Here is a 24,255-nt window from a genome sequence, read left to right as displayed (position 1 = left end):
TGCAACAAGGCCATAACCAGACCTTTGCAATAGACGAGGCAAGATCTTGCAATGGAACATAAGATGGTTAAAAATCCCAACTGGCAGGAGGCAGACCAGTTGGCTACAGTTGAAGCTCTCGTAAGCGGACACCCTCGGGACGCGAAAAAAGTGTCCGTAACTGGAGCTGGCCGCTTACGAGAATGGTTCTCGTATGCGGCCACTAGAGGTGTAGGGGATAAATGGCCGCTTAAGGGAGCTTGCCCTGCTAACAATAACCGGACAGACGTGGATGACGACAAAACAGGCACTGAAATATGGTACTGTAATCACTTTAAAATCATTGTGACGAACGGCGATGTGAAGTTGATTGATAAACACAAGATGCAGAGGTTGTTAATAGGATTTTCTTTGGTGTGTCTGCTTACGGGAGCTTAGAAACAAAGAAAAAGTCTAAGTCGTATTCTCTGTCTGCTGCCGCTTACGGGAATGTCCACCTTCGAGAATGTAAAAATGCAGAGTTTGTATGGGAGTTAAAATGGGGTTTCAAACAAGGCGGCCGTAAGTAGAGCTGTTATTAAGAGAGCTTCGACTGTATTTGCAAATGCAGCTGAGGAGTTGAACTCGGGTGACCGAGAACAATGTCCATCTAGTGGTCAGAACAGGACTTGAACCTGCGACCTCCGGATTACAAGTGCGACGCTCTAACCACTCAGCCTCCTCAAGGCCAGGGATCGAACCTGGACCGCTTTTGATAGAGTTAAACAAAATAATGAAAATGAACAGTTAGGCAATACTCTGAAACCTCTATTTTTCTTGAAGTTGACGGGGCCTGCAAGGTGGTTATTTAATACGTAAACCGAGTCTGATATGACTATCCCTATGCAAGCAGTTTTCATGAAAATGTTGTGAAAACCAATGTTAATTACAGGAAAATGATGCAGCAAGCTGCATTGACAGTCTCGTAGCCTGTGTACAGCCATCTATCTGTAGAATAACAATCAGTAATTTGTGCCTTTGTAGGACAGTGGTTGGTGTCCTTTGTGTCCATTCACCACCTGGAATCTGGTGATATTAAAACTAAACAAGTTTTGTGTGACACAATTTGGGCAAAAAATGAGCACAATGTGTGAAAGGAATTAACTAAGAGTTGGTCAGTGTAAGGTGGGGGGGGGGACCCAAAACACCGCAAAAAAAAAAATAAAAAGCATAAAAATATGACAAAACACCGTCACTGCAATATACATTTTTTTATCCCACGATTTGAACGTCCGCATGTGATATAATATTTTTTAAAGACAAGCAATATCATGACCCCAACATTTTTTACACAGCGGACATCTTCACCATTGAGATCTGAGTTATTTATCAATGAAAACGGCTTGGGATTGAATGCTTAAGCCTCAGTAGACACTATTTGACTACTGGTATTTTGTTACAAATTAAACATGTGGTTTGTGCTTTTAAAAAAGTTGGACGGATCAACAAAGATATTATAGATAAACTTAGTTCTGACAAGTGTCAGACAAAAAATTGTAACACCGCAAATAATTTCATTTCACTGAACACCGTAAGTTTAAAAACACAAACATTGCATTCGGTAGGGTTTGAGATCACCGCAGGATGGGATCTTATTCACTGCAAACACCCATATCCCCCTCTGGGGTGATATAATTTCACATCAGTATTATGTAAAAAAGAAGCTAACATATAAATGATTAGTAGGGAATACACTGTTGGCCAATTAATTCTCTTCCACTTTTGTTAGTCCATTCAAATGAAAACTAAGATGAGTGTGATAAAAGTTTCATTTATCATGTTTTCAAAATTTTACCCATCTTTACAAGCATTCTTACAATACAGACAAAATTATATCAAAACTCACATAATTTTACATAATTTTAAGTTTATGCCATCTACATATGCATGTACCCAATGCATATTTATTTAATAAAAGAACTTGTCATCATTGCTTCATCAACTACGGAGCAACAGTCACAAAAGACAATCGAAAAAACATCAGTTAGAAACCAGTTTGGCCAGAAAACTGAAGAATGAGTTCCAAGAGTGGTTTGATAGGCAAGCAATGCTGTTATCTATTCCCAGGTTCCTTTGTACAAAAATATCTCTCACTGGATCCATTAATTTAACTTCTTCACACAAAGTCAGTAAAAATGTTTCTTTAGGCTGCTATTAATCCATTGCAGTTAATGATGTTCGCCATGGTCGTCGGGTTTTTCTAACAACTTTTCAATTCCAACAGCGATGACAAACGCACCAACTCCCCACCAAAAACCAGGAATAAAATTACGCATGTTCGCTCGCTTGTTGATAGCTGGATGGTATCTCCACGCCTCAAATCGCGCCCAGGGATCTTTCCGAACTACTCTCGCTCCCTTTCCTGAGGATTCCATTCTTTCAAAGATCTTCAAAAACGAGAAATTTCTGCTGCAATATCTTCGCCTTCTCTCCAAGTTCACAACACACAGGCAACCCGCTTAGGAACCAAGCCTAACCAGGCTTTCTTCTCGCACAGTATTCTGGGATAGCTACGAAACATTGTAAACAGAAGAACTTTTCATTTGTAGACTTCGAGTATGAAGTTGATAAGTTAATATTTGACCAGGTGAGTGTGCTATATCTTATGACTCTTATGAATTCTTCGTTACTATGATATTTCTAGCTGGGTGAGTTATACTGTTTGCTTTCAGTTTATGTATTTGGCAAAGTCGATACATGCTTCAGTGCGCGAGAGATCTAACCAAATTTATCGCCGGTCTTTTCATACCTTCGTCATGTAGCTTCATGTTGACATAAGCGAGCGCTGTGCTTAGGAACAGGTGCTTTGTTTACTGTTTTGCTAAATCGGCGAAGCTACCTGCAATCTACCACTTTTTCCGTGCCAGCTTCATTATTTAAAACTCCCCGTATTCGATTTTAAAATAAACTTGATTAATTTTCTCAATTTAAACTCACAGACGAAGGTTCAGGGATATGCTTCTGTGAGCTTTATACCTATTTCTGTAAGCTGCTAAAATGACTGAAATTCTAAAACCTGTTCCAGTTTCCTTGGAGAAGGCTATTTTCCGTGTTTTCACCGTTATATTCGACAATCATAATCTTAATATTTATAACAATAAAGTAATATTTCTGGTTTCGAAATTTGCATACATAAAAATCTCCTGGGCATGCATGTCGGTAATTCTCTTGATTAGCAAAATGCAAATATTTTAGAATGTAGATAGTGCCCGCTCAACAGTGCCTTCCAATTCCAGACCAAGAATTCTCGATGTAAATCTAGTTTGTTTGTGGTAAATCGAATTGTTTGACAAGTATGTTTCTACACAATTGCGTGGTTTAAGCAGTTCAGTTCTTTTCTTTTCCAAGATCTTTCATGAATTGTCAGTTTTCTTAGCCTCAAGGCATTAGAAAAATATTCGCGCATGTAATCTGTTGAACGACTCCTATACAACGAAGAATAGTGCAAATGTTTGACTTGGTGGATTTATTGGAGATGTGAGACTGACCGACTGATTGCTTTCAGATTGCTTTATTATTAAAAACATGCTCAATTTGGCAAAATGACTTCGTTAAAACCAAAGAAATATAAAGATAAGGAACAGAACACACATTTCCAAACCCGCCCTCCAACCCGAGAGCTTTGGCCTTAATAAACTTATAGAGCGAACCTGCTCCCTTCCTCCTCCCTCCTGTTCCCTTGCTTAGATCGAAATTACACCAATTCCTCCTAAGGTCAGGAAATGGTGAAAAAATGCGCTTTCAATCGGATTGTTTTTTCGGCAAATCGGGTTCATCACGAGTAGCCGCTTTTGCGACCATCCCATAGTTGTCCGTTCCGTACTTGACACTGTTTGATTTTGACTATTTAGCACTAATTTAGATGCTGTTTCACGGGTTAAATAAAATCGCTCTATACGGTGTATTGCTCTATTAAAGTATACGTAATTACGGTCGCTGCGTATAATTAGTTCCAAAGTACTTAATAACTTTATTTTGTTTGATTGTTTCTTTGTTGTTTTCTACAAAAAAGTATGCACTGCAGACCTATTTCTCTCCAAAAGCTCACCACTCGCTGCCACTGATACTTTTTTGAGCCAATCAGGAGCAAGATTAAAACGACGAGCCATACTTGGACTGTACTTGCCTTGCGCGCGTTTTCCCGCGTTCGGCACCGGTTGCAAATTGTAGTTCTTTCCTACATTAAAGACATTTTAATGGTTTACCATTCTATAGCAGTTGATGAACTTTTAATTCTCCGTCCACCAGAAGCCAACGAAATCTCGATTGTGGTACACCTTTCTTTATCAGAAAGATGGGAGGGCAAGAATCCACAATGAAATTAAGGTAATGTGTAGCTGTACTGATGTTTTTTCTTATTTTGCAACTGTGAAAATTATCTTTAGACTGAAAGAAAACTCAAAATACTAATTTACCAAACTGACTGCTTAGGAGGATATTAATTACGGCAAAAAGAAAAATACACTCTTTCCTCATCGGGCCCATGGGTCGGGCCAGCAAAAAGAAAAATAGAAGAGGATTATTGTTGCAAAACATTGCAAAATCACAGTTTAATCATCTTGTTTGCTTCGTTTTAGAGATGACCATGTGCTGAAGTCTTTTGACGATATAAGGCCGGCTTCAGACTCCCTCAGCGGCACCAGTTCCCCGCGGTTTGCATCCACCGACCACTTGTACCCAGCAGCCTCGGCGCCAGAACTAAGAGCCAACCCCATAAGACCGAAGGAATTGCTAAGAAACTTGCGCAAGTACCATCGAGAGAAAGTCCGCTTGCCAGCTAGCGATACACAGTGGGCCAAACAGCTCGTTTACAGCCAAACCCAGAAACTGCTCGAGTTCTGCAAGAGAGAGACTGGGGTTGTGCGTAACATGGAGTACGCTGGCCCCATGTACGAGAGACTGGAAACTAGGAAGAGCAACGAGTTTGAAGTGATGGTTGTCTTGAAGACGTGCGACGAAGATGTTACAGTTGAACAAGTCGTTCCAAAATTGTACTCGAAGCTAAAGCTGGTGACAGCAGAAGCCGACACCAAGCTTGTCAGGTTCACAGACACGCACGATTATTTGCGCCCAGATAAGCTGCAAAACTGGCTTGACAAGTTAGCCCAGGCGTGGACTGAAAGCTCCAAAAGAACCTCCGATGGAGCGAGAGTGCGGACGCATAAGAATGGGACAGCGGTTGAGATGATCATCCGGGATACTAACAGGGGAGGCTCTGTAACCGCGCAGTTAGTTCCTTGCGTGAAAGTAGAGGACGACTCTGGTGCTATGCATTACTTCCTCCCGTGCGCATTTCAAGAATGTACAAAATTCGAGCTCGGAAGTAATGCAGACCGTTCAATTTTGTGGCGAAGAACATTCTCGCTGAGAGAAAGAGAAATTATGTCCAGCCTAGATCGCTCTGGAAGTACTTGCCGCGCAGAATGTCTGAAAATCCTCAAATTCCTGTTCAGCTCTGACAGAAAGCTGCGCGTCTTTCCCTTTTACTTGCTTAAAACAGCTTTTTTTCACTATCGAAATCTTAGCGCAGAGTGGCGCTCTGACCAGCTCAGTGAGCGATTCCTGGAAATGTTGAGATACATTCAAGAGTGTGTGAAAAGAAAGGATCTGCCGCATTACTTTGTACCGAGTGTTAATCTGTTGAAAGGGTTAAATGGCTCGTCCCTTAACAGCATTGAGACAAGGCTACAGCAAGTACTCACAGATGAGAAACAGCTCTTTTATGCAATTTATGTTTAACGTCCTCGTGCAACAGCGTAATTACTGAACAACAGAGGACACAAATCTGTTCATAGGTTTTGCATAAAAAAATTGTCTCAACAAACGCGGTTCAAGAAGTAGAACCAAATTGTAAACATTACAAGTATAACCAAATTCTGGACATAATCTGTTATAGTCTGTGATGGGTCAAAAACTATTAGTTCGTTCGCATTTCCTGAGCAGGGAAAACAAAAAACGACCCTGATTACAGCTCATTATGGACAGTGTTAAAACAATTAGTGTAGGTCATGGTAAATTTAGCTATTTTGCCACGAAATAGAATCAGTAACAGTTAAAACAAACATTTATTTTGCGCGATTTTTCTATTCACAAGATATGAGTTGATATACTATCAGTAGCTAGCACACCAATCAGCGCGTGTGCTTGCTCGTATCTAGTGTTGCTTAAAAAATCATTTATGCCATCTACCCACCAAGCTGGCGATTTCCCCCGCGCAATGGTAAGTATACAGCTGCACAACTGCGAGAAGAATGGATGGAAGGGAGGGTGAGTGAGAAACCGCTGCGAGAGAAAACCGCCAGCTTTGCATGCTAATGTGATGAAAATGGCGACTTTCAAATCAGGTGTCTTTCCTTCGACATCAGTCAGCTTCAATCATCATCATCATCGTCGTCATCTGTCCTTTTAGCGCCCACCTTCAATCGTAAACAGCGTTATGCTTAACGCAAATTAAAACCGGGGAAAGTTATCCATTATTTTGTCCTTGGTTTAATACAATTGCAACGAAAGCCGCACTTAAAATAGTCGAATTACATGTAAATATGCTTTGCAGTTTTGATAAACATTGTGTACATACAAGGAATCCTCAAATTCGAGTTTTTCTTATTATCCTTATTATCAAGATGCAGAGAGGTTGCATGGAAGATTTTTGCACGTGTTGCTAGTATATGCAGACTATACATGTTTATTTTCAGGTCGTTTCAAGAGACGAAAATAATTAACTAGCGATATTGTCTGTACATATAAAAAGTGATAACAACTAGAATAGAAAACTCTTGTAAAAAACCTTTTTGAAAGATTAATTCTTTATAAAAACTTAAAAACCAAACAAACCAAAAAAAAAAAACCACTCCCCCCACCTTAAAGATGCAATTTTGTATTGAGCTAACAGATTGGTAATTCAACCTTTGAGTAAAATGCGAATTTTTCCATACCCGGTCATATAGTTGCCTCTTCTGTGTCCCGTGTTGAGTGATTTTCCTCAGTTAGAAGATGACATGGAATTTTTTTATCATTGCGATGATGTGGCGTTTCAGAACGGCATAGAAACTGAATAGAAATAATAGGCCATCTTGAACGACTAAAACTACCTCTATTTATCTTTTAAGTGCCTACACACGAAGGGGCATGATGCAGGGACATATCCCCATTACATTTTCTTGTGTGTGTACATATTGTGATTTTGTCCCCGCTGCAATTCAGGCCCGTAGGGAGAGGGGGGGGCGACAGGCGCCTCCGCATCCCCGCCACCCGCCCACGAGCCTTGGAAGTCCGCTCATTGTGAAAAAAAATATATCAAAATAAATAAATAAAGGGAAATGGTATTTCTGTACCTCAGCTATTTACATTCAATATGGTCATTTGGGTTGAAGGTCCACCATTTGCAGATTCGTGTGGTATATTTTGGACCAAATTGTGTGATTCTAAGGTTAATTTCAACGATCCACTCTACCTAATGTCCTTCGTATTCGAACCGTTCGAAGTGCCATATATATTCCCAGGGTCCCTTCCCGTCCCAGCTACCTGTTTCCTCAGTGTGAACAACACCTGATTTTGTCCCTGCTACATGTCTCTTTTGTGTAAGCACCTATACACCCCTAAGCGAGACGACGACCATCCCCTGCCGTTTCATAGTGGAGTTTTCCCCCACGGGGTAATAACGACAATTTAAATTTATTTATTCGTTCGTTCGTTCGTTTGTTCGTTTGTTTCGTTCGTTCGTTCTTTCTTTCTTTCTTTCGATTCGTTCGTTCGTTCGTTTGTTTGTTTGTTTGTTTACTTATATATTTATTTATTTTTCAAGATAACTTAAAGTTTTTATTGGTAACAGTATTCCTTGTCTGCAAGGATGCCCTCCCAATCCGTTCTGCTGCAATTAAACTCGCCTGAATTTTCCAATGATCATAATGATCTCGGATGCCCCCTAAGTTCAGATAGCTGTGTTGTTTGTTTATACGTTTTTCCTACTCATGCAGATTTATTTCACAATTCTCTTCACACCATCACGAATTCTCTTCATTCGCCAACAGTAAACAATTGGGTTCAGTGAAGAAGACCAGTAGACTATGGTCGATGTTAAGTGCAGAAATGCCGCGGATACTTCAGTGTAATCCTTTAACATCCCTACAACGACAACGCAAAACACATGTGGTGCATAAGTCACTTCAAAGCACGCTAAGATGTACAGAATGGTGAATACAGACTTCTTGTATTTTGCTAGGTTAATACCGCCGTTGTTTCCCTGATCGTGAGTTATCTGCATTCGATGACGACGAATGATTGCAAACACTTTGGAGTAAGCGACCAACATAACGACCAAACAGGTTAAACCAGAAAATCCTGTAACCAAATTGCTCCAAGGTAGAACTGAAGGATTCTGTAAAACCTTCCAACGAAGCAAAATGTATGGAATTGGAAAAAGTAGAAGTAGACAGTATATGATGAATACACGGCGTACTGTTATAAGTGAGCGACAGGTGACATGCAGCCATCTTTCGACCGCCATAAAAGTGATCGTTAAAGCAGTTGCGACGGAAAGATACGGGCCAGCTATGTTTGCAATCCTGTACGCGAAACAGTACTGCGTTTTAATTCGTTTAAACTCAGCGAATCTTTCGAGGGCATAAAATGGCTGAGTTACGAGTCCTGTGCCGAAGTCAGTGAAAGCCAATCCAGCGAGCAGAATGTAAGATGGTGTTCTTAGAGACGGGTTCCTCCAAATTGCCGCTAAAATCAGAGAATTTCCCGCCACTGCCACCGGCGACAAAACGGCATTCATAACACAAGTTGTAAAAGTCACTACATCGTAAAACAAACTAGTTTTTCCTTCAATACTTATAGCTTTCACACATAAATCGGCCAGCGCTTGTGTTGAATTACTAGTCGCCATGCTGTTTGAAATCTGAGATAAAAATGAACTTCAATATTAGTCGTTGATCGTAATATAAAATGAAAGATGTACTGTGCAAAAATAAAATATAATCTTTTAAAGATAGCGGCTTAGAAGCGAATATTTGCTTTTAATTTAAAACGGACAACCCTACCTCTATCAGTTGATCATTTGGTTTTGCGCAATATTCAATGGACAAATCTTCAAAGTTAAGTAAAGCTCTAAAAACAAGACTCTGGTTGGTCCATTTGTCTTTAAAGCCCGTTTCCCGTCCTCCCCCCTCACGGTCACTCCCTTCCGGCCAATGTCCCGCTAAGAAGGCTAAGGTCAATTATTGTGTCAATAAATTTACGCAATATTCAGTGGACAAATAAATCTTCAAAGTCAAGTAATTCTGGTATCTATGACATATCAAAAGAGAAGGCTTCATTACCTTCATCATCAAAGTTTTTGTCATAGGTCAAACATTCTGAATGATTTTTGACATACATTTAAAATTAGAAAAATGAAACTTACTATTTCCCCAGCCTTAGGACACGACAACTTGTCATCATTTTGACATTTTTTGTCCTTAGTTGAACAAAGTAATCACAAGTACCCGCTACCGACAAGAAATTACTAAAAGGCTTAAACGTCAATCTATTGTGTCAAATATCGTTTTAAGCCCTCCCGCAAGATTGCCAAATTAAAGTTCAAAATTAAAAAGTTCTCAAAATTCATTTTAATTCAGAACTGATTAAACTAAAAACTGAGCACCGCATGAAAGTACCTCAAGTATTTCAGACGGTCACACACTGCGGTTTAGAGAAAATCTCGCATCTTATATAAGTTAGCCAAGTTAGAAAAACCTTTTACATCACAGTAACTACAAATAGAACATACATGAAAGAATAAACAGGAGTAAATAAAAGTACTACTCAATCATCCCAAGTGTCCTTTTAGCACTGATCTCGGTTTTTAGACTATTAATGAGAAATATTTTGAGCAGCGTATAAATCAGTACAGTTTTTGGTATATAATTATAACGAAAGCCTTAGCAAGACATGTAGCAAGCGCAATTTGATCTTTTCCGAGTATTGTTTAATTGGAAATAAAAGTTGCAATGATTCGTCTTTAAATGAACTTTACCGAATAAAAGATACGAGCTATTGCATTTTCGAAAGTTTCAGTCTAATTCTCAGGCTAAATGGAAAGTAAGTTTGGAAGTTTTGGAATTCTGCAACATCACAGAATTCTGAATTCTAGGATGTATTGCTCAGCGAAGTCGCTTCTAATTTTCTATCCATATTGAAAATCATTTCCGTCCTTGCTATCGTTAGTCAATTCCTAATGGGTTCCTGTTATTTGTGGAGTACTATTCTACAAAATCAAACCATTATTGTTGGGTTTCCTACTTGCAAGCCTCGCGTGTTTCAAGTTGTTTCATATTGCAATCCATTTCCATTCGATTCCATCCTCACCATTGTTAGTCATCCTCGCTTCCTAATGCGTTCCTGTCATTTGTCGAGTACTGTTCTACAAAACTCAAACAATTAATTTATTGTCCGCTTTCCTATGATGTAAAAAGTAAGTGGATATTCTAGAAATCATAAAATCAATTTTAAAGAATACATATTCACCAAGATCCCACTGATATATCCGTTACTTCTATAAAATCAAATCACTTTATCAATTTAATAATATTACCCGCTCAAACTAAGTGGCTATAAGATCATATAACAATTAAGAAGTCCGGAAATCCATTCTTCATACCCACGTCAAGCCTGACAGTGCAATTAGCAAATAGCACGTTACTTCGTGAAATAAATCTCTTATTTCCTTCTGAACGGCATAGGGTACCGGCAGGTTGTTCCTGTATGTCATGTTTCGAGAAACTTTTTACGGTATAACGACAGGGGATACCTTACTGATTATAGCGGATTCTACGAGCCTGAGTTTTCTATAAGCGACTAGTCAACGGGAAAATTCTAATAGTTTTAGTAGGCACTATAAAGGATTGATGTCCAAAACCAACAATTTCATGCCTTTTCAAGCGAAAAGTCAAGGATATTTTTTTTTCTTTTAAGATCAACGCGTGTGGAATCGCGAGAAGATAACAGTAGCAGAGCCAATCAGATTCTCGGATTTTCAATAGAACACCCACGCTGAGTATTTACGTTTAGACTCTTGAAACAGAAAATTGTAATAACTGACCGCCAATGATGCTGAGACACAGTAAGGCCATCCCCTTTTTTTTTCGTTTATCGTCGTCGGGTCGGTCGGTCGGAATTAAAGAAAAACAAAACAAAACAAAAGTGGATAAGGAGTCTGGAACTAGGAGGCCCGGCACCTCAGCATAAAATCCGTGGAGCCTGAAAACAAGAAGACATGGTTTCAAAGTCAATATGGCGGCAATGGGGGAAGGAAAAATCGACGTCGTGGTTACACTCAAACGAGAACAGCGTAAAAAGGATGCACCATTATTTAAAATAATGTGTCTTTGCCTTCATTACCTTCTGTATTGCATTTTTTTGAAAACGCGAAAATCTGGGTCGGTCGGACGACGCTAAACAGAGAAAAAAAAAGGGGGATGGCCTAATTCCGAAGAGTGGCTTCCAAAACTGAATAAGGATTCGAATAACAAGTGCATTGTTTCGGAGTGCCTTCGCGCTAAGGGGGGGGGGGGGGGGGGTCCTTCTTAACCACCAATTTGTTGCTAAAAAAAGGTTTCTGACCGTAATTTTTTGGAAGCCAAACCTCATACGGATAAACTTTTCGAACAACTTTGTTCCATTGAAGAGTCTTTCAAGAGTTTCAAATCACGGCCATATTTGACAAGCCATGTCACTGGAATGGAAAAAATTCGTAAAGCTGAATATCAGATCTAGAAACATTTAAGTCAGTGCCAACACATAAAGAACGTCCACATGCTTATGCTTCGTATGGTTTTTTTTTTATGAAATTCGCATTATTGTAAAAGTTATGGCGTAATAAACATCCGTATTTTCGTATTTTGAGACTTTTTTCAGTAGCGTTCCACTCGTCAAAAAAAAAACACCAAAAAATTCACCGTTTAGCATTACAAACGTCCAAAATGGTTTCCCCCCCTTAAGTTCGGCAATGTTCGGAAATCTTCGTACCGTTTCGGTGCATGTTCGCTTATCCTCGTCAGCTACAAACCATCCTCAAATTTCGCGCGCAAATTCAAATTAGTTTTGAGAGGACACCTAGTACAGCCTTTCAAAACAATCAATAGGCCTTATTCAAGATACCAAGCCTCGTTTGCGCGAATTATTCTCAACCCTCTGCCACCTTCATGCAGTTTCCGCGTGGGTGTTCTTTTCATCTGTGTTGCTTTGAGAATTCGTTCATGATAAAATTTACATGTTTGTACTTCAGAAGCGAGGCTTGGTGGTGAAACTAGCCAGTCTGACGCAAAACATGCATAAGAGCTATTTCCTTCTATAATGCGGTCGAAGCTCTCCTTGCGACCTCTCTCGCAAGCGACCAGCTCCAATTACGACAACCTTCATGAAACCCCGCCTTTGAATTGTCACTTAGACTCTCCAATCAAAAGCTCTCGTAAGCGACCGCGACAACTTTTGGGAAATACCAACTGCCCTTTTCTTAGTTAAGTTCTCGTAAGAGTCCACTCAAAGAGTCGCCTTGGTATTAGTAAACACTTTAATAATACTTAATCACATTTACAGTTTTCATACTTTATTGCACTAATGATTTTAGTGTTCCTGACCTTTAAAAATTCCAAATGCGCTTGTATTGGTTAAAACAATGTAACTTGCAATGCTTACAGATGTTTACTTTCTCACTTCGTCGCTCCAAAGAGTCGACTTGGGGCAAGTCTAACAGATGTTTCGAAACTACTAGTATTGTCTCTTCATTACTTTTCAAATAGGTTTATACATTTAATAAACGTTTATACATACAGCGGTTCGGTTACACCTTTAACCAAAGTAAATAAAGGGCAGAGGTCATGTAGCCCAGTGCTAGAGCGTGCATAAAACAATTTGGAAGTGTTTCTGAGAAAAATCTCATTTTGTCAATAAAAGTTTTTGGTAATTTTCGCAAAGTTGAAAAAAAGGTCTCTACAAAAGTAATCAAATACAAAAAACAACTCCTTTGCCTCGTTGTATTCGATTTGTAGGCAAAAAGTCATTGTGATGACAGAGACCGAAAAAAGCTCGCTTTGAAAAAGAGAAGGTTTTACGTGAATGGCTCGCTATCCTTTGAGAGAACAATAGAACAAAAAAACAGGAACAATGCACCCCAAAACAAAAGCAACTGCTATATTAAAGGACCTCTAGATTTACAAGTGTTTGAGGAACACAATAAACAAATATGGGGGCCCCAGGCCACAACTCTTTTCAAAGTCAGTTGTAAGCTTCGAGCAGCGACTTGCCTGTGAAAAATAAACCAAATAAGCTTGCAAAAATTCCAGTGAATATTACTAAAACGTCAAAGATATAATGATACAACTTCAACACTTCCTTTTTCAGAATGAGGTGAAAAATTGCTGGGAAAATCAAGGCAACAAAGGAACCTGTTAAACTTCCGATAAATGACATAAAGAGCGCAAAGTGAGGAATGGAAATTGCTGGCAGGAGTGTTAGGAAATTGGTGATCACTCGAATACCAATAAACCAAACAATCTCAGGAATTTTAAATGGAAGTGACTCGACCGTAACGGATTCCTCGATTGTTTGGATTATGGTTATGACTCGAAAAGGATATGAAAACAAAACGTTTAAAATTAAAAATCCATTGACGAGCATGCGTATAACTCCCATGGGAAGGCTGTTCACGATTACCTCTTGGATATTTGAACTAAACGACAAAAAAGCGCAAACAGAAAACGCGATCTTAAGGATTGCAACAAAGGTGTAGGACAATGCTAGCATTGTGCGAAACTGTGATGTATTATCCATGCTTGCCTCGACACCAGGCAAAACAGGATGGCAAATATAGCTAAAAATTATAATTGCGAGAGCGATTGGCATCTCATTTACGTCCCAGACTAAGATAGTTTTGACATCCCATGTCGAGTGATGTGCAATTCCGAAAGCCAAAACGGCGATTACAGCTACTAATAAAGCTATTACACTCAGTAAGCTGAGCCAAGCAACCTGGGAGAGATTCTTTACGAATATTGTTGGAAGTCCAATTGCGGCTGCAATGAGCATCCAAACCTTATCGGACAGCGGTAACCCCGGAAAAATACTGCTTGTAAGCGAGGCGCACAAGACAAGGTACAACGACGCGAGAAGAAAGAGCTCTATCAACTGGACAGCGGCAACTATGGTAGCGCCAAAACGAGGCCAGCACGCTCTCCCCAGTTCCTTGTAGTTAGACCTGATACGAACTCTTTCGCCGGCTTCATTCTTCTCATAAAGGCAGTCTATCAATATTGCTCCGGTGTAGTAAGTGATCAAAGGAACCACGAGCAATGCCGCTATCGCCACCAGGCCACTGTGAGCTATCACGTACGGCAGGCCGAGGAGGCCTGTGCCTTCGATGTCACTCATAAGGTTCACTACCGCTTTCCACAAGGAAGATTTGCCCGTGGGCTCTTTTTCTTGTTGTGCTGAGTCTTCTTCTGAGATCGAAGCTTCTTCATCTAGTTGTGGCGGCAGCTCTTCTGAGTCGTTTTTAAGCAAATGATAGGTGACAGATTGATTTGATTTTGACATGTTTTTAAATTGCTTCAAGCCTAATGCTTTAGTTGTTTCAGTATTAGTTCTGGTCTTCTCCTTTATACGTACAAAGCTTTTACCTTGTGGGGTATATCTGAAAAAGGATGAACAATGAAGGGTTAAGTGGTCTTTTGACGAAAATGCTAATTTGTTTTACTTCCGAAATCACACCACAAACTTTAACAATCAATAACAAGGTATCACAACGGGTTTCCACTTTGTGCAGAGGTCACGCAGGAGTATGTATATATTCATGTTTTTTCACCTGCATAACAAACGCGTCTAATCTAAACGAATACAGGCTTAATTCACCTACATCACTTTTTCTGACTAATATTGCTGTGCTATACTATGTCGTGCAAGCGAAATCGCATTCAAATTAACAACTGGTTCATGCTTTAGCGTGCACTATAGTTCATGCGGAAAGTGTTAAGAGCACGAAAGAAGCGTACGACGGAGTTGCTCTAGTCGATAGCTGAGAGTAGCTCTAGCTTCTTGAGTGCTCTCCAAACTTCCCGCCTAAACCATACTTTGATAGTGCACAGCTAAATGACATTGCCTTTGGAAATGTACATCAAATTAAAAACCACGCCAAAAATGATAGGAAAACTAGCGCAAGGAAATAAAAATTGTCGAAGCGATTTGACCACTCTGTCAGCGTGCACTACTGGATTATACTTACGTATACTGAATTTGATTGCGCGGCTCTGCTAGCTATGTTGTAAGTATATTTGGTTAGAAAGCAATATTCACAAACTACCGTGAAAATTTATGAAAAGTTTAAGAAAACACTAAGTTGTTCAGTTACAAATTTCTAGAGGAAAACGAACATGGAGTATTATCACCTCTTCTTAGTTTTCAGTCTTCGTGTATGGTTGGCTGTTACAACTTATTATTCAAGAAGAAACGATGGTCAAACAAAACATTATAATCGAAATATTGATTGTGTTTCGTTGAGTATGGATACCCGAAATTAAAACAATTTAAGAACCCTAGTGAGAAATATAACTTGTTTTTGTAATATCCAGTTGTTTCGGAAATTAGAAATGTATTCGCATAATTATATTATTACGTTCAACAAGAAACGAGAAATTAAACCAATTATGATTGTTTGTGATTTGGGGCCGCGGAGTTTAACGTCGAATCAAAAGGACATTTACCTTAACCTTAGTTGTTAGTAAAATATTGTGTTCGTTCGATCGCTGCTCGCCTAGCCTTAAATGTATAAACACTGCAATTGGAAGGCTGATATCCACTACACGGCATGTATATCGAAATTATGCTTTGTATACTATTTATACAATGGTTTTGAGTGGCATACCGGGAAATAGCCCGAGAGTGACCACAGGAAGCCCATACAAGCGGCGTGACTGTTTGTACGTTCGAAATATAAAGAAATGTATTGGATATTGAAAGGGTCTTATTATCGTAAACTTAGTTCGAGTAATATCTATGTTTAAGGTCAAAATAAACATACACTTACCTCAGCTGTTGTCTGTTGTCATTATTGAACCTCAAAATGGCGAATTTGGGCGATTTGGAGGGTTTTGCGTTGAATGTTTCTTCACGTTATAACAAACAGTCACGCCGCTTGTAAGGGCTCCCTGTGGAGTGACTTAAGGCTCGTAGGGCTGAAACACGGAGATATAGGGTTGCCTGAGAAATACATGAGACTAGACTCTCTCTATCACGTTCTGAGTCCACGTCTCTAATGAGTCCTTCAAGTGGTAAAAGTGACAAGTGACGCGTCCCTGAGTGAGTTTTGGTGACACAAGAATTTCTAAACAGCGACAACCGACATGATTACGGTACTGAAATGCGATATTGACACAATAAACGCCACAAAAAATGACAACATGATTGAAAGTTGGTGCATTTAACAATGATAGCTATAACAACGTGGCAAGTAAATATCTATAAAGCCTGGTTTTCACTAGCGACGCAAGCACAAGCGCTAGCACAAGCGCGATCACGCGAAAAGGACAAGTTTTGACCCTTGTGCTTGCCGCAAGCACAAGCACAAGCATCAAAATGCATTGTGCTTGTGCTTTTGCTTGAGTCGGAGCCTTTTTCACGGAGAAATAAGAGCTGTTATCCTTGCGCTTGTGCTTGCGTTGCTAGTGAAAACCAGGCTTAAATATCGCATGAAATGACTCAGAATGCAGGGAATAAATGGCATTTCTGAAGAATCAAATTTTCAAATTTTCCCAGGTAAGCCCCCATGCCCACACACAGGTTCGCTGCTATTGATTAATTTTTACCTAGCCTGAAAAAGTGCAGCTAAAAGGCCCTCTAACAGAACATTTTCCCAAACAAAGAAACGTCAGTGATGTTTATATCCTAAACCATGACACAAACTGCTAAGAAGCGTAAACAAACGAACTCAGGATGGAAAATAAAGACAAACATAACCATAATTGTAGAAGCATACAAGGAAAACTTGAAGATTCGGTGGCATTTACCTCCCCTGCGAAAAACGACAGCGACATTTACCATGATTTACAGTCGTTGGTTAAGCGACATCTCGGTCCTCAGAAGATGTATGCGACATTGCAGCACGGCTACCCCGTAAGAGGGTCTCTTAATGAGATGGACCATAAATATTCTCGTGCAGGCAGTGTTCGATTCCTTGATTGTCGTATTTTCCTGCCTACAGAGCGGCGGATTAAAAAAAATAGCCGATTTCCGGGAAGAGTGCTAGCGCAAGGCGCAAAACACACGCTCTTTCGCCGCAAGTGACTTATGCCTTGAATTTGTGTATCAGGCTCTCGAGAAATCAAATAAAGTTTCCTTGTCAAGTTTACCTGTTGTCTCAGTTATATGTCAGGTGCTGTCGCTGCTCCAATGCGAGAGGTGGCAAATTGTTACTGGAAACTGTGGATCTCCAAACCTTTGATCTGATTTCGAGATCTCGAAAGCCTTTGCGATAAGTTACAAATTCCGTTTTCATTTATGAATAAATGTTACGCTTCAGAGTTTTCTTAAAGCGATATTGGATCACGCGACTTAACTGCGAAAATTTGCTAGCATAATGGCTTAGTAATTTGAAATTGCAAAATTGAAACAAACGCAAAATTTGGTGCCTTGAAACCACGTTTGCGTGTTTTCCGAACGGTGCACAGCTTTGAAGGTATTCACGTCATACATCGCATTCCTTCAAATGAACGAATCCGTCACCCGAATCACATCGTTGTGTATTAAACAAGTAAATATTTTACAAACTCTTGACAATTTGAATAGTCAGAAGGTTTTACAGCTAGTACTCACGGAATTGAGATCGAAGCATTCGTTAACAGTGAAAAAGGGAAGAGACCCCCAGTTGGAAAAATATAACGTATTAAAGGTGGCAAAAATAATTGATGTTACTACTGAAATAAATGATTGGAACAGTGCTCGTGAAGGTGGGAATCGTTGTGTAGCGTAAAGCCTGGTTCTCATTCAGTAATCGCCCCTATCGATCCCTATCGTTTCTATCGCATCGATCGTTTGCAAATACTGAGACGATCTTAGGCGATCGAAGCGAATAGAAGCGATCAGGGGGTTCTCATATGATCGTCCCGATCGCCTGGTATGAGCGAAGACCTACGAAATACAATCATTGCATCCCTAGATCCAACACAATGGTAGCCTTCGATGAAAGAGCAAAACTTGTGGCCTCCTATCCTCTCAGTTATTGCAGTTTTACGGCGAAGAAGGGAAAGAGAAGCTACAAGGATAGAACACGGGCGATCCAAGCGATCGTGATCACCCCAATCGCCGCAGACGTAAGTGATCATCTGCATAATGTTCTCAAAAAGTTTTCTTGCGATCGGGGCGATTATATGAGAACATTACACAAAAAACGATCATGTGATAGAACGAAACGATCGATCATGTGTGCAAACGATCGATGCGATAGAAAAGATCAGGGCAATCATATGAGAACCAGCCTTAACAGCGTAATTCATAAGAGTTTGTTTGGGAATTTAATGAACGTCTTTCAGGAACGAAAAAATTACAATAAAAACACATAGCTTACCTTGTTTCCTTGTGTTATTTTCTGTGCGTGTTTCGGTGACGTTTTTGGCCGTTTTAGAGCTGTTCCAGCGGAGTTTAGATATATATATAAGAGAGACGAAAACAATGAAACTACAAATTGAATATTGGTAAAGCGCTTCGGCTGATATAACGACTTAAACTGTTGTTGAATTGAAATAAACAGAGGTTATTGCTGGTTGAAAAAGTTGATCAGGCGAAAACGTTTTCTCCTAACTGAACACAAACTTAACCAAACCTCACTGACAAGGCGTCATGGCACATTAATTGCTTTCCGTTTCCTGTCGTTGATTTCTCCGTTTCCTGTAGTTCTTTAATTTAGTTCCGAATCGATGAGCTTTTGAGAGTCATCCCCTGCATTAGACCATTCCAGGCTTTTTTTTTTTTTTACCTTATTCCGGTATTGGTCATGTAGCGACACTGATAAAAAGAGCACGACCTCAAGCACTCAAGTAAGGTTAAAGCATCAATATACGAGAGTATGACCGGAAAGGTCAAGAATATGCCTCTCGAGTTACAATCAATCATTTTCTATGCATCTGGATTGAAAACTAGCCTCCTCGCTGTCATATGCGACATTCGCTGGTAACAATTATATTTTTTTTCATTTTCTAATTATAATATTAGTTAGGTAAGGACCAGGGCCGTAACTAGCTAGAGGCAAGACGAGGCACTTGCCTCATCTAGATTTTTACCCAAAATTAAGTGTTTTGTTGGGAAAATAATTCCCAGTTGAAAAAGATTGATTTTTCTCAGGAAATGCCTCAAGAAAAATGTCTCTGAAAGAGTTTCATAGCTTCTAGATTTCAAAATTTTCTGAAGGACCTGTCCCCAGAACCCCTTAGCAAGATCTTGCCTCGTCTATGGCAAAGGTCTGGTTACGGCCCTGTGGACAGGCGAAGAGCCACTCTGTGGAGGTACTGTTTGCTATACCATTATTATTATTATCATCATCATCATCATCATCATCATCATCATCATCATCATCATCATCATCATCATCATCATTATTATTATTATTATTATTATTATTATTAAGAGTACAACAACAACAACAAGCTTTATTTGCATGACTTCAACAAAGTATTGCAGTATTGCAAAAGCTACTTAAATTTAATTACTTATTATTTATATAATTAAAATAACTGCTAAAATAAAATAGAATAAAATAAAATAACATAAAATAAAATAATTGAGCAATATTGGCATTTCAGTGATGTTTTGAGATACTTTCTAGTAAAGCTGACTTATCCCTTTTCCAAAAGCCTAAGTCAAAACAAACTAAAGTTTGTTAAGAGTAAACAAAAAATTTGAGCCCTCGATCAGGCTTAGTTCTTAGTTCCACGCCATTTCACTCCCGAGATGGCGTCGATAGAACCCAAGTAGCAGAGTCCCATACGAGGGAGTGAAATGACCCGCTATAAAACTTTATCGTTTTTGTTCCTTTTACATTATTGGGTTTTTTAAGGTTTATTGGACTAATACCACTCTTTATAACCCACCCATTAATTTTTGCGCGCGATCATTGGACAAAACGCATAACGTGGTACAAAATCGGACGACGGGTATCAGCGATTATATTAAACCCACCGATTAATTTTCGCGCGCGATCATTGGACAAAACGCATCACGTGGTATAAAATCGGACGACGGGTATCAGCGAATATACCCCGGCCGATTTGATATCCGTCGCCCGATTTTGTAGGCAAAAGCAAAACAAACGAATGAAGTCACCTTATTCAATTCTAACTTTTAATGAAATCACAGAGTTAAATTTAAGTACGGGAAACTTTCTTTGAGATATTTAAGGCCTTTTTTGTGGTCTGAGATGACAATGGAGGAACGTGGTATGGATAGTGTGAGTACTTTTAAACGTCGGATAAGGAAAAGAGACTTAACGCACTTAATTGAAGACGGGGGCTGCAAGAACTGTTATTTATGCAATAGTTAATTTAGAAAGGGATCGTAATTATGTAATAAGTGTATGTTTTTAAGTACGTTTGTAACCAGTCTCACAAAACATTCCTTACAAAATACATTACTGACATTACTTACAATTCACCTGCTACACTACTTACAAAAGATCACTTTTCTATTTTGTCATGTACAAGATTTATGAAATCTGCGAACTGAAATTTGACATTACTTAATGTTTTGCAGTAAAGAAAGTATTTACCAATAAAAATTTGGTGGTTAAGGGTTGAACAAGAAGACCAACTATTCAAACACCATACATAATTTCATTCTTGGAGAGGCTGATGGTGTATTTGGATAGAGACTAATACCACTTAATAAAGGCAGACCAGAAAGCACTTGCGATGGGACACGATACGAATAAATGAAGGACTGTTTGGTCTACGTTTGTGCAAAAGGGACAATGAGGGTCTTCAACCTTTTTCATTCTGTACAAATGTAGTTTGTTTATATGTTGATACTTTCGCTACATGACCAATACCGATATAAAGGTGAGAAAGCCTGGAATGGTCTATTGTGTGATGATTGTCAAAAGCCCATCGATTCGGAACTAAATTAAAGGGACTATGTCACGGATTTCACCAGATTTTTGAACAGCCAAAATTTATATTTGTGTCGCATAAAACCAAGAAATAATAGTCCATTTTTATTAAAAATTGCTATATTAGAGCACTGAAACTGTTAACTAGCATTATTGGCTGCGGATGGCGCGGATGGAAACGGATTGCAATTTGAAAACGTTAGGCAAACATTTCAAATTGTTTCCGCGCGTCTTCAAAAAATCGATATTTGTAGCCTTAGCTTGATTTCTCTCTGCAAATTAAGATTATATCTTCCTTTAGGGACGGACCATTAGAAAAGTGATGGGGGGGGGGGGTGGGGAAAAAACCAAAAAAAAATTCATGCAAGCCAAAATGGTAAGAAAAAAAAATCGTGCAAAGGGGAAGGCAAAGAAAAAAAATTCGTGCAGAAGGAAAGGTCCTATTAAACACTTGATGAGATCAATTTTTCGACGAAATATATGGTGGAAAACGCTGAAAATAGCATTTCCGAGCATAGAAATTTCAAAATTTTCTGGGGGACCATGTCCCCAGACCCCCCTAGATACATTGTGATCATAACATTCTAAGTTTTCTCACGGACTTTACACAGTAACACAGTGGAAGCTCTCTTAACGGACACTCCCGTAAGCGGACAGCTCTACTTACGGCCGCCTTGTTTGAAACCCCGTTTTAACTCCTATACAAACTCTGTATTTTTACATTCTCGTAACACCCGAAAGAAAATCCTACTAACAACCTCTGTATCTTGTTATTATCAATCAAATTCACATCGCCGTTTGTGACAATGATTTTACAGTAATTACAGTACCACATTTCAGTGCTTGTTCTGTCGTCATCTACGTCCGCCCGGTTATTGTTAGCTGGGCAAGCTCCCGTAAGTGGCCATCTATCCGCCACACCTCTAGTTGCCGCTTACGAGAACCATTCTCGTAAGCGGCCAGCTCCAGTTACGGAAATTTTTTTCGCGTCCCGAGGGTGTCCGCTTACGAGAGCTTCGACTGTATGTGAAAAACACAAATCTGTTATACGAAGTGAGAAATTCATCCTGCTTTAAGATGTACATAGAATTACAGTGTCCATTAGGGACACAGGGTGGCGTATGATTGGGATCGCACTTTAAAAGCTGATATCAATTCAAAAACCTCTAATCCATTACAGACAATCAAAAAGACTTTTTCCTTATTAATTATTTTTTGTAGAAAGGGGTGGATCATGTAATTTCCAACGCTCGATTAGGGCTTGGTCAGTCAATTTTGAGCTAGAAGGAAGGGGTGGGTCACATTTTTTTCAGCCTCCACTTTTCCAATTGCGCCGCCCCTTGATCCCCTTCCCCCCTCTCAGTACTTATTGACAGTCCCTAACGGATGAAATCAATGAACAACAGCATTTTTTAAAATATTTAAACTATTAAGCAAATAATCAACAAAGCAACATTTGTCAAAAACATGGTATAAAGCAACAATACATGGCATTTGTCTGAAAAAAAAACATTTGTCTAAAAAAAAATTCGAGCAGAGGGTTTCAACCGAAAAAAAAATTCCTGCACAAGAAATGGACAGAAAAAAAAATTCGTGCAAGCCGAAAATTCCCCACCCCCCCCCCTATCACTTTTCTAATGGTCCGTCCCTTAGATGTTCAAAGATATTGTTTTTTTATCGGTTTACTTGCCTTCCACTAATTTCAGACAGTTTAGACCAAAAATCTGCGAAATCTCCGTGACATAGTCCCTTTTAAGAACTAGTACAGGAAACGGAAAAAATCAACGACAGGAAACGGAAAGCCGCACCACTACAGTCAAAACAGCTCAAGCGTTCCTATCATGTCAAGGCTGAAATGGAATAATTATTGAAGGAAAGAATGAAATCAAATATTAACTCTTGATAGGAACGCTTGAGCTGTTTTGACTGTAATGTTCCATAACGCCTTGTTCAGTGAGGTTTGGTTCAGTTTGTGTTCAGTAAGGAGGCCCTGCCAAGGTTAATTCCGACAAGCGACATGGCCCAAAAAGTAGCGACAGCATACTGATAAAATGGCGACAAACGACAACCCTTATGGAAAAACTTAAATTCCGACAAGGACAAGCAATTTTCCTTCAATTTAATTACCGACAGCGACATGAAGAGCGATAAAACAGCGACACAGCACATTTTTAAATTTAGACAAGCGACACGGGAACCCCCCCCCCCCCCCCTGGCAGGGCCTCAGTAAGGAGAAAACTCTTTCGGTTTACATGATTGGCTGATCAACTTTTTCAACCACTGTTAATGTCGCGCGGGACCCTTGCTCATTAATAAATTCAATAGCCAAATTTCTTTACGGGGTGCTAATCGAGTCAATGTTTTCAACAACGTGTGATATATTCAACAACTGTGAATCTAATTATGATAATTCGCTATGTTCCAGCACACGGGGCACAAAGTTGAGAACAATTAGGGCCTGTTTATATGGAGGAGAGTTGTCCTTGTAGGAGGGTTACCCTCCATACCGAGCCACCCCGGGTGAGAGAGCTTTTCATACGTTTCTTTATAAATAGCTGTGAACCGTTTATATGAGAAATTGCAAAGTTGACTCGGGGGGCAGGGTGACCCTGGGTGGAGGGTCACTCGCTTTGAAGGGAGGGTGGCCCTGGGGAGCGAGCCAACTTTTCTTCATATAAACAGTTTGGTTATTTTTGCCTCGCCTACCAGGGTCAAGTTGACACATACGGAGCATGTGCAAACGCTAAAATAAGCAAAAACAAAAGTGTAGATAAATTGAAATCGAAGTCGGCGGTAAATTAGTCCAAAAAATGGTCTTGGCCGACGATTCAGCGTTCCTGATTTTAGAAAAAGCAGCCATAATATTTGTTTCAAAACAACTCTCGCCAGTCTTTTGAACCGAGAGGGCCAAGTTTTGGCTCGGTCAACAGGGACAACTTTCTCATCTAAACGCTCGGCAAAAGATGGCTTGGGGGAGAGGGTAACCCTCCTACCAGGGACAACTCTCCTCCATATAAACAGGCCCTTACTAGTAATTATTTGTACAAAAGAGTTAAAAAACAAACATTCTCATGAATATTTCGTTTGTTGTCGGCTCCAGTCGTCGCAGT

General features: G+C 39.6%; 3 protein-coding genes across 3 annotated transcripts; 1 reads left to right on the top strand and 2 right to left on the bottom strand.

Moving 5' to 3' along the window:
* Positions 1-2,530: 2,530 nt before the first annotated feature.
* LOC144630523 (cyclic GMP-AMP synthase-like) lies at positions 2,531-6,685 on the top strand. Its single transcript, XM_078488875.1, has 3 exons — positions 2,531-2,605; positions 4,267-4,344; positions 4,596-6,685. Exons 2-3 carry the CDS (start codon positions 4,313-4,315, stop codon positions 5,755-5,757), a joined length of 1,194 nt encoding a protein of 397 aa, XP_078345001.1. The 5' UTR covers positions 2,531-2,605; positions 4,267-4,312; the 3' UTR covers positions 5,758-6,685.
* A 1,187-nt stretch (positions 6,686-7,872) lies between these two features.
* LOC144630986 (trace amine-associated receptor 8b-like) lies at positions 7,873-9,451 on the bottom strand. Its single transcript, XM_078489340.1, has 2 exons — positions 9,425-9,451; positions 7,873-8,920 (listed from the first exon to the last, which is right to left on the bottom strand). The coding sequence occupies exon 2, from the start codon at positions 8,906-8,908 to the stop codon at positions 7,997-7,999; it is 912 nt and encodes a 303-aa protein (XP_078345466.1). The 5' UTR covers positions 8,909-8,920; positions 9,425-9,451; the 3' UTR covers positions 7,873-7,996.
* Positions 9,452-12,553: 3,102 nt separating this feature from the next.
* LOC144630103 (vesicular inhibitory amino acid transporter-like) lies at positions 12,554-14,605 on the bottom strand. Its single transcript, XM_078488391.1, has one exon. It carries the CDS (start codon positions 14,590-14,592, stop codon positions 13,276-13,278), a length of 1,317 nt encoding a protein of 438 aa, XP_078344517.1. The 5' UTR covers positions 14,593-14,605; the 3' UTR covers positions 12,554-13,275.
* Positions 14,606-24,255: the final 9,650 nt, after the last annotated feature.

This window comes from Oculina patagonica, chromosome 11 (genome assembly GCF_052425735.1).
Source record: "Oculina patagonica isolate OP01 chromosome 11, crgOcupat, whole genome shotgun sequence".
Classification (NCBI taxonomy): Eukaryota; Metazoa; Cnidaria; class Anthozoa; order Scleractinia; family Oculinidae; genus Oculina; species Oculina patagonica.
This window is presented reverse-complemented; position numbering and strand designations above follow the sequence as displayed.

Coding starts and splice junctions, on each gene's coding strand:
- LOC144630523 (XM_078488875.1), top strand. CDS start 4,313: ATGGGAGGGCAAGAATCCACAATGAAATTAAG. Junction 4,345..4,595: donor GAATCCACAATGAAATTAAG/GTAATGTGTAGC, acceptor GCTTCGTTTTAG/AGATGACCATGTGCTGAAGT.
- LOC144630986 (XM_078489340.1), bottom strand. CDS start 8,908: ATGGCGACTAGTAATTCAACACAAGCGCTGGCCGATTTATGTGTGAAA.
- LOC144630103 (XM_078488391.1), bottom strand. CDS start 14,592: ATGTCAAAATCAAATCAATCTGTCACCTATCATTTGCTTAAAAACGAC.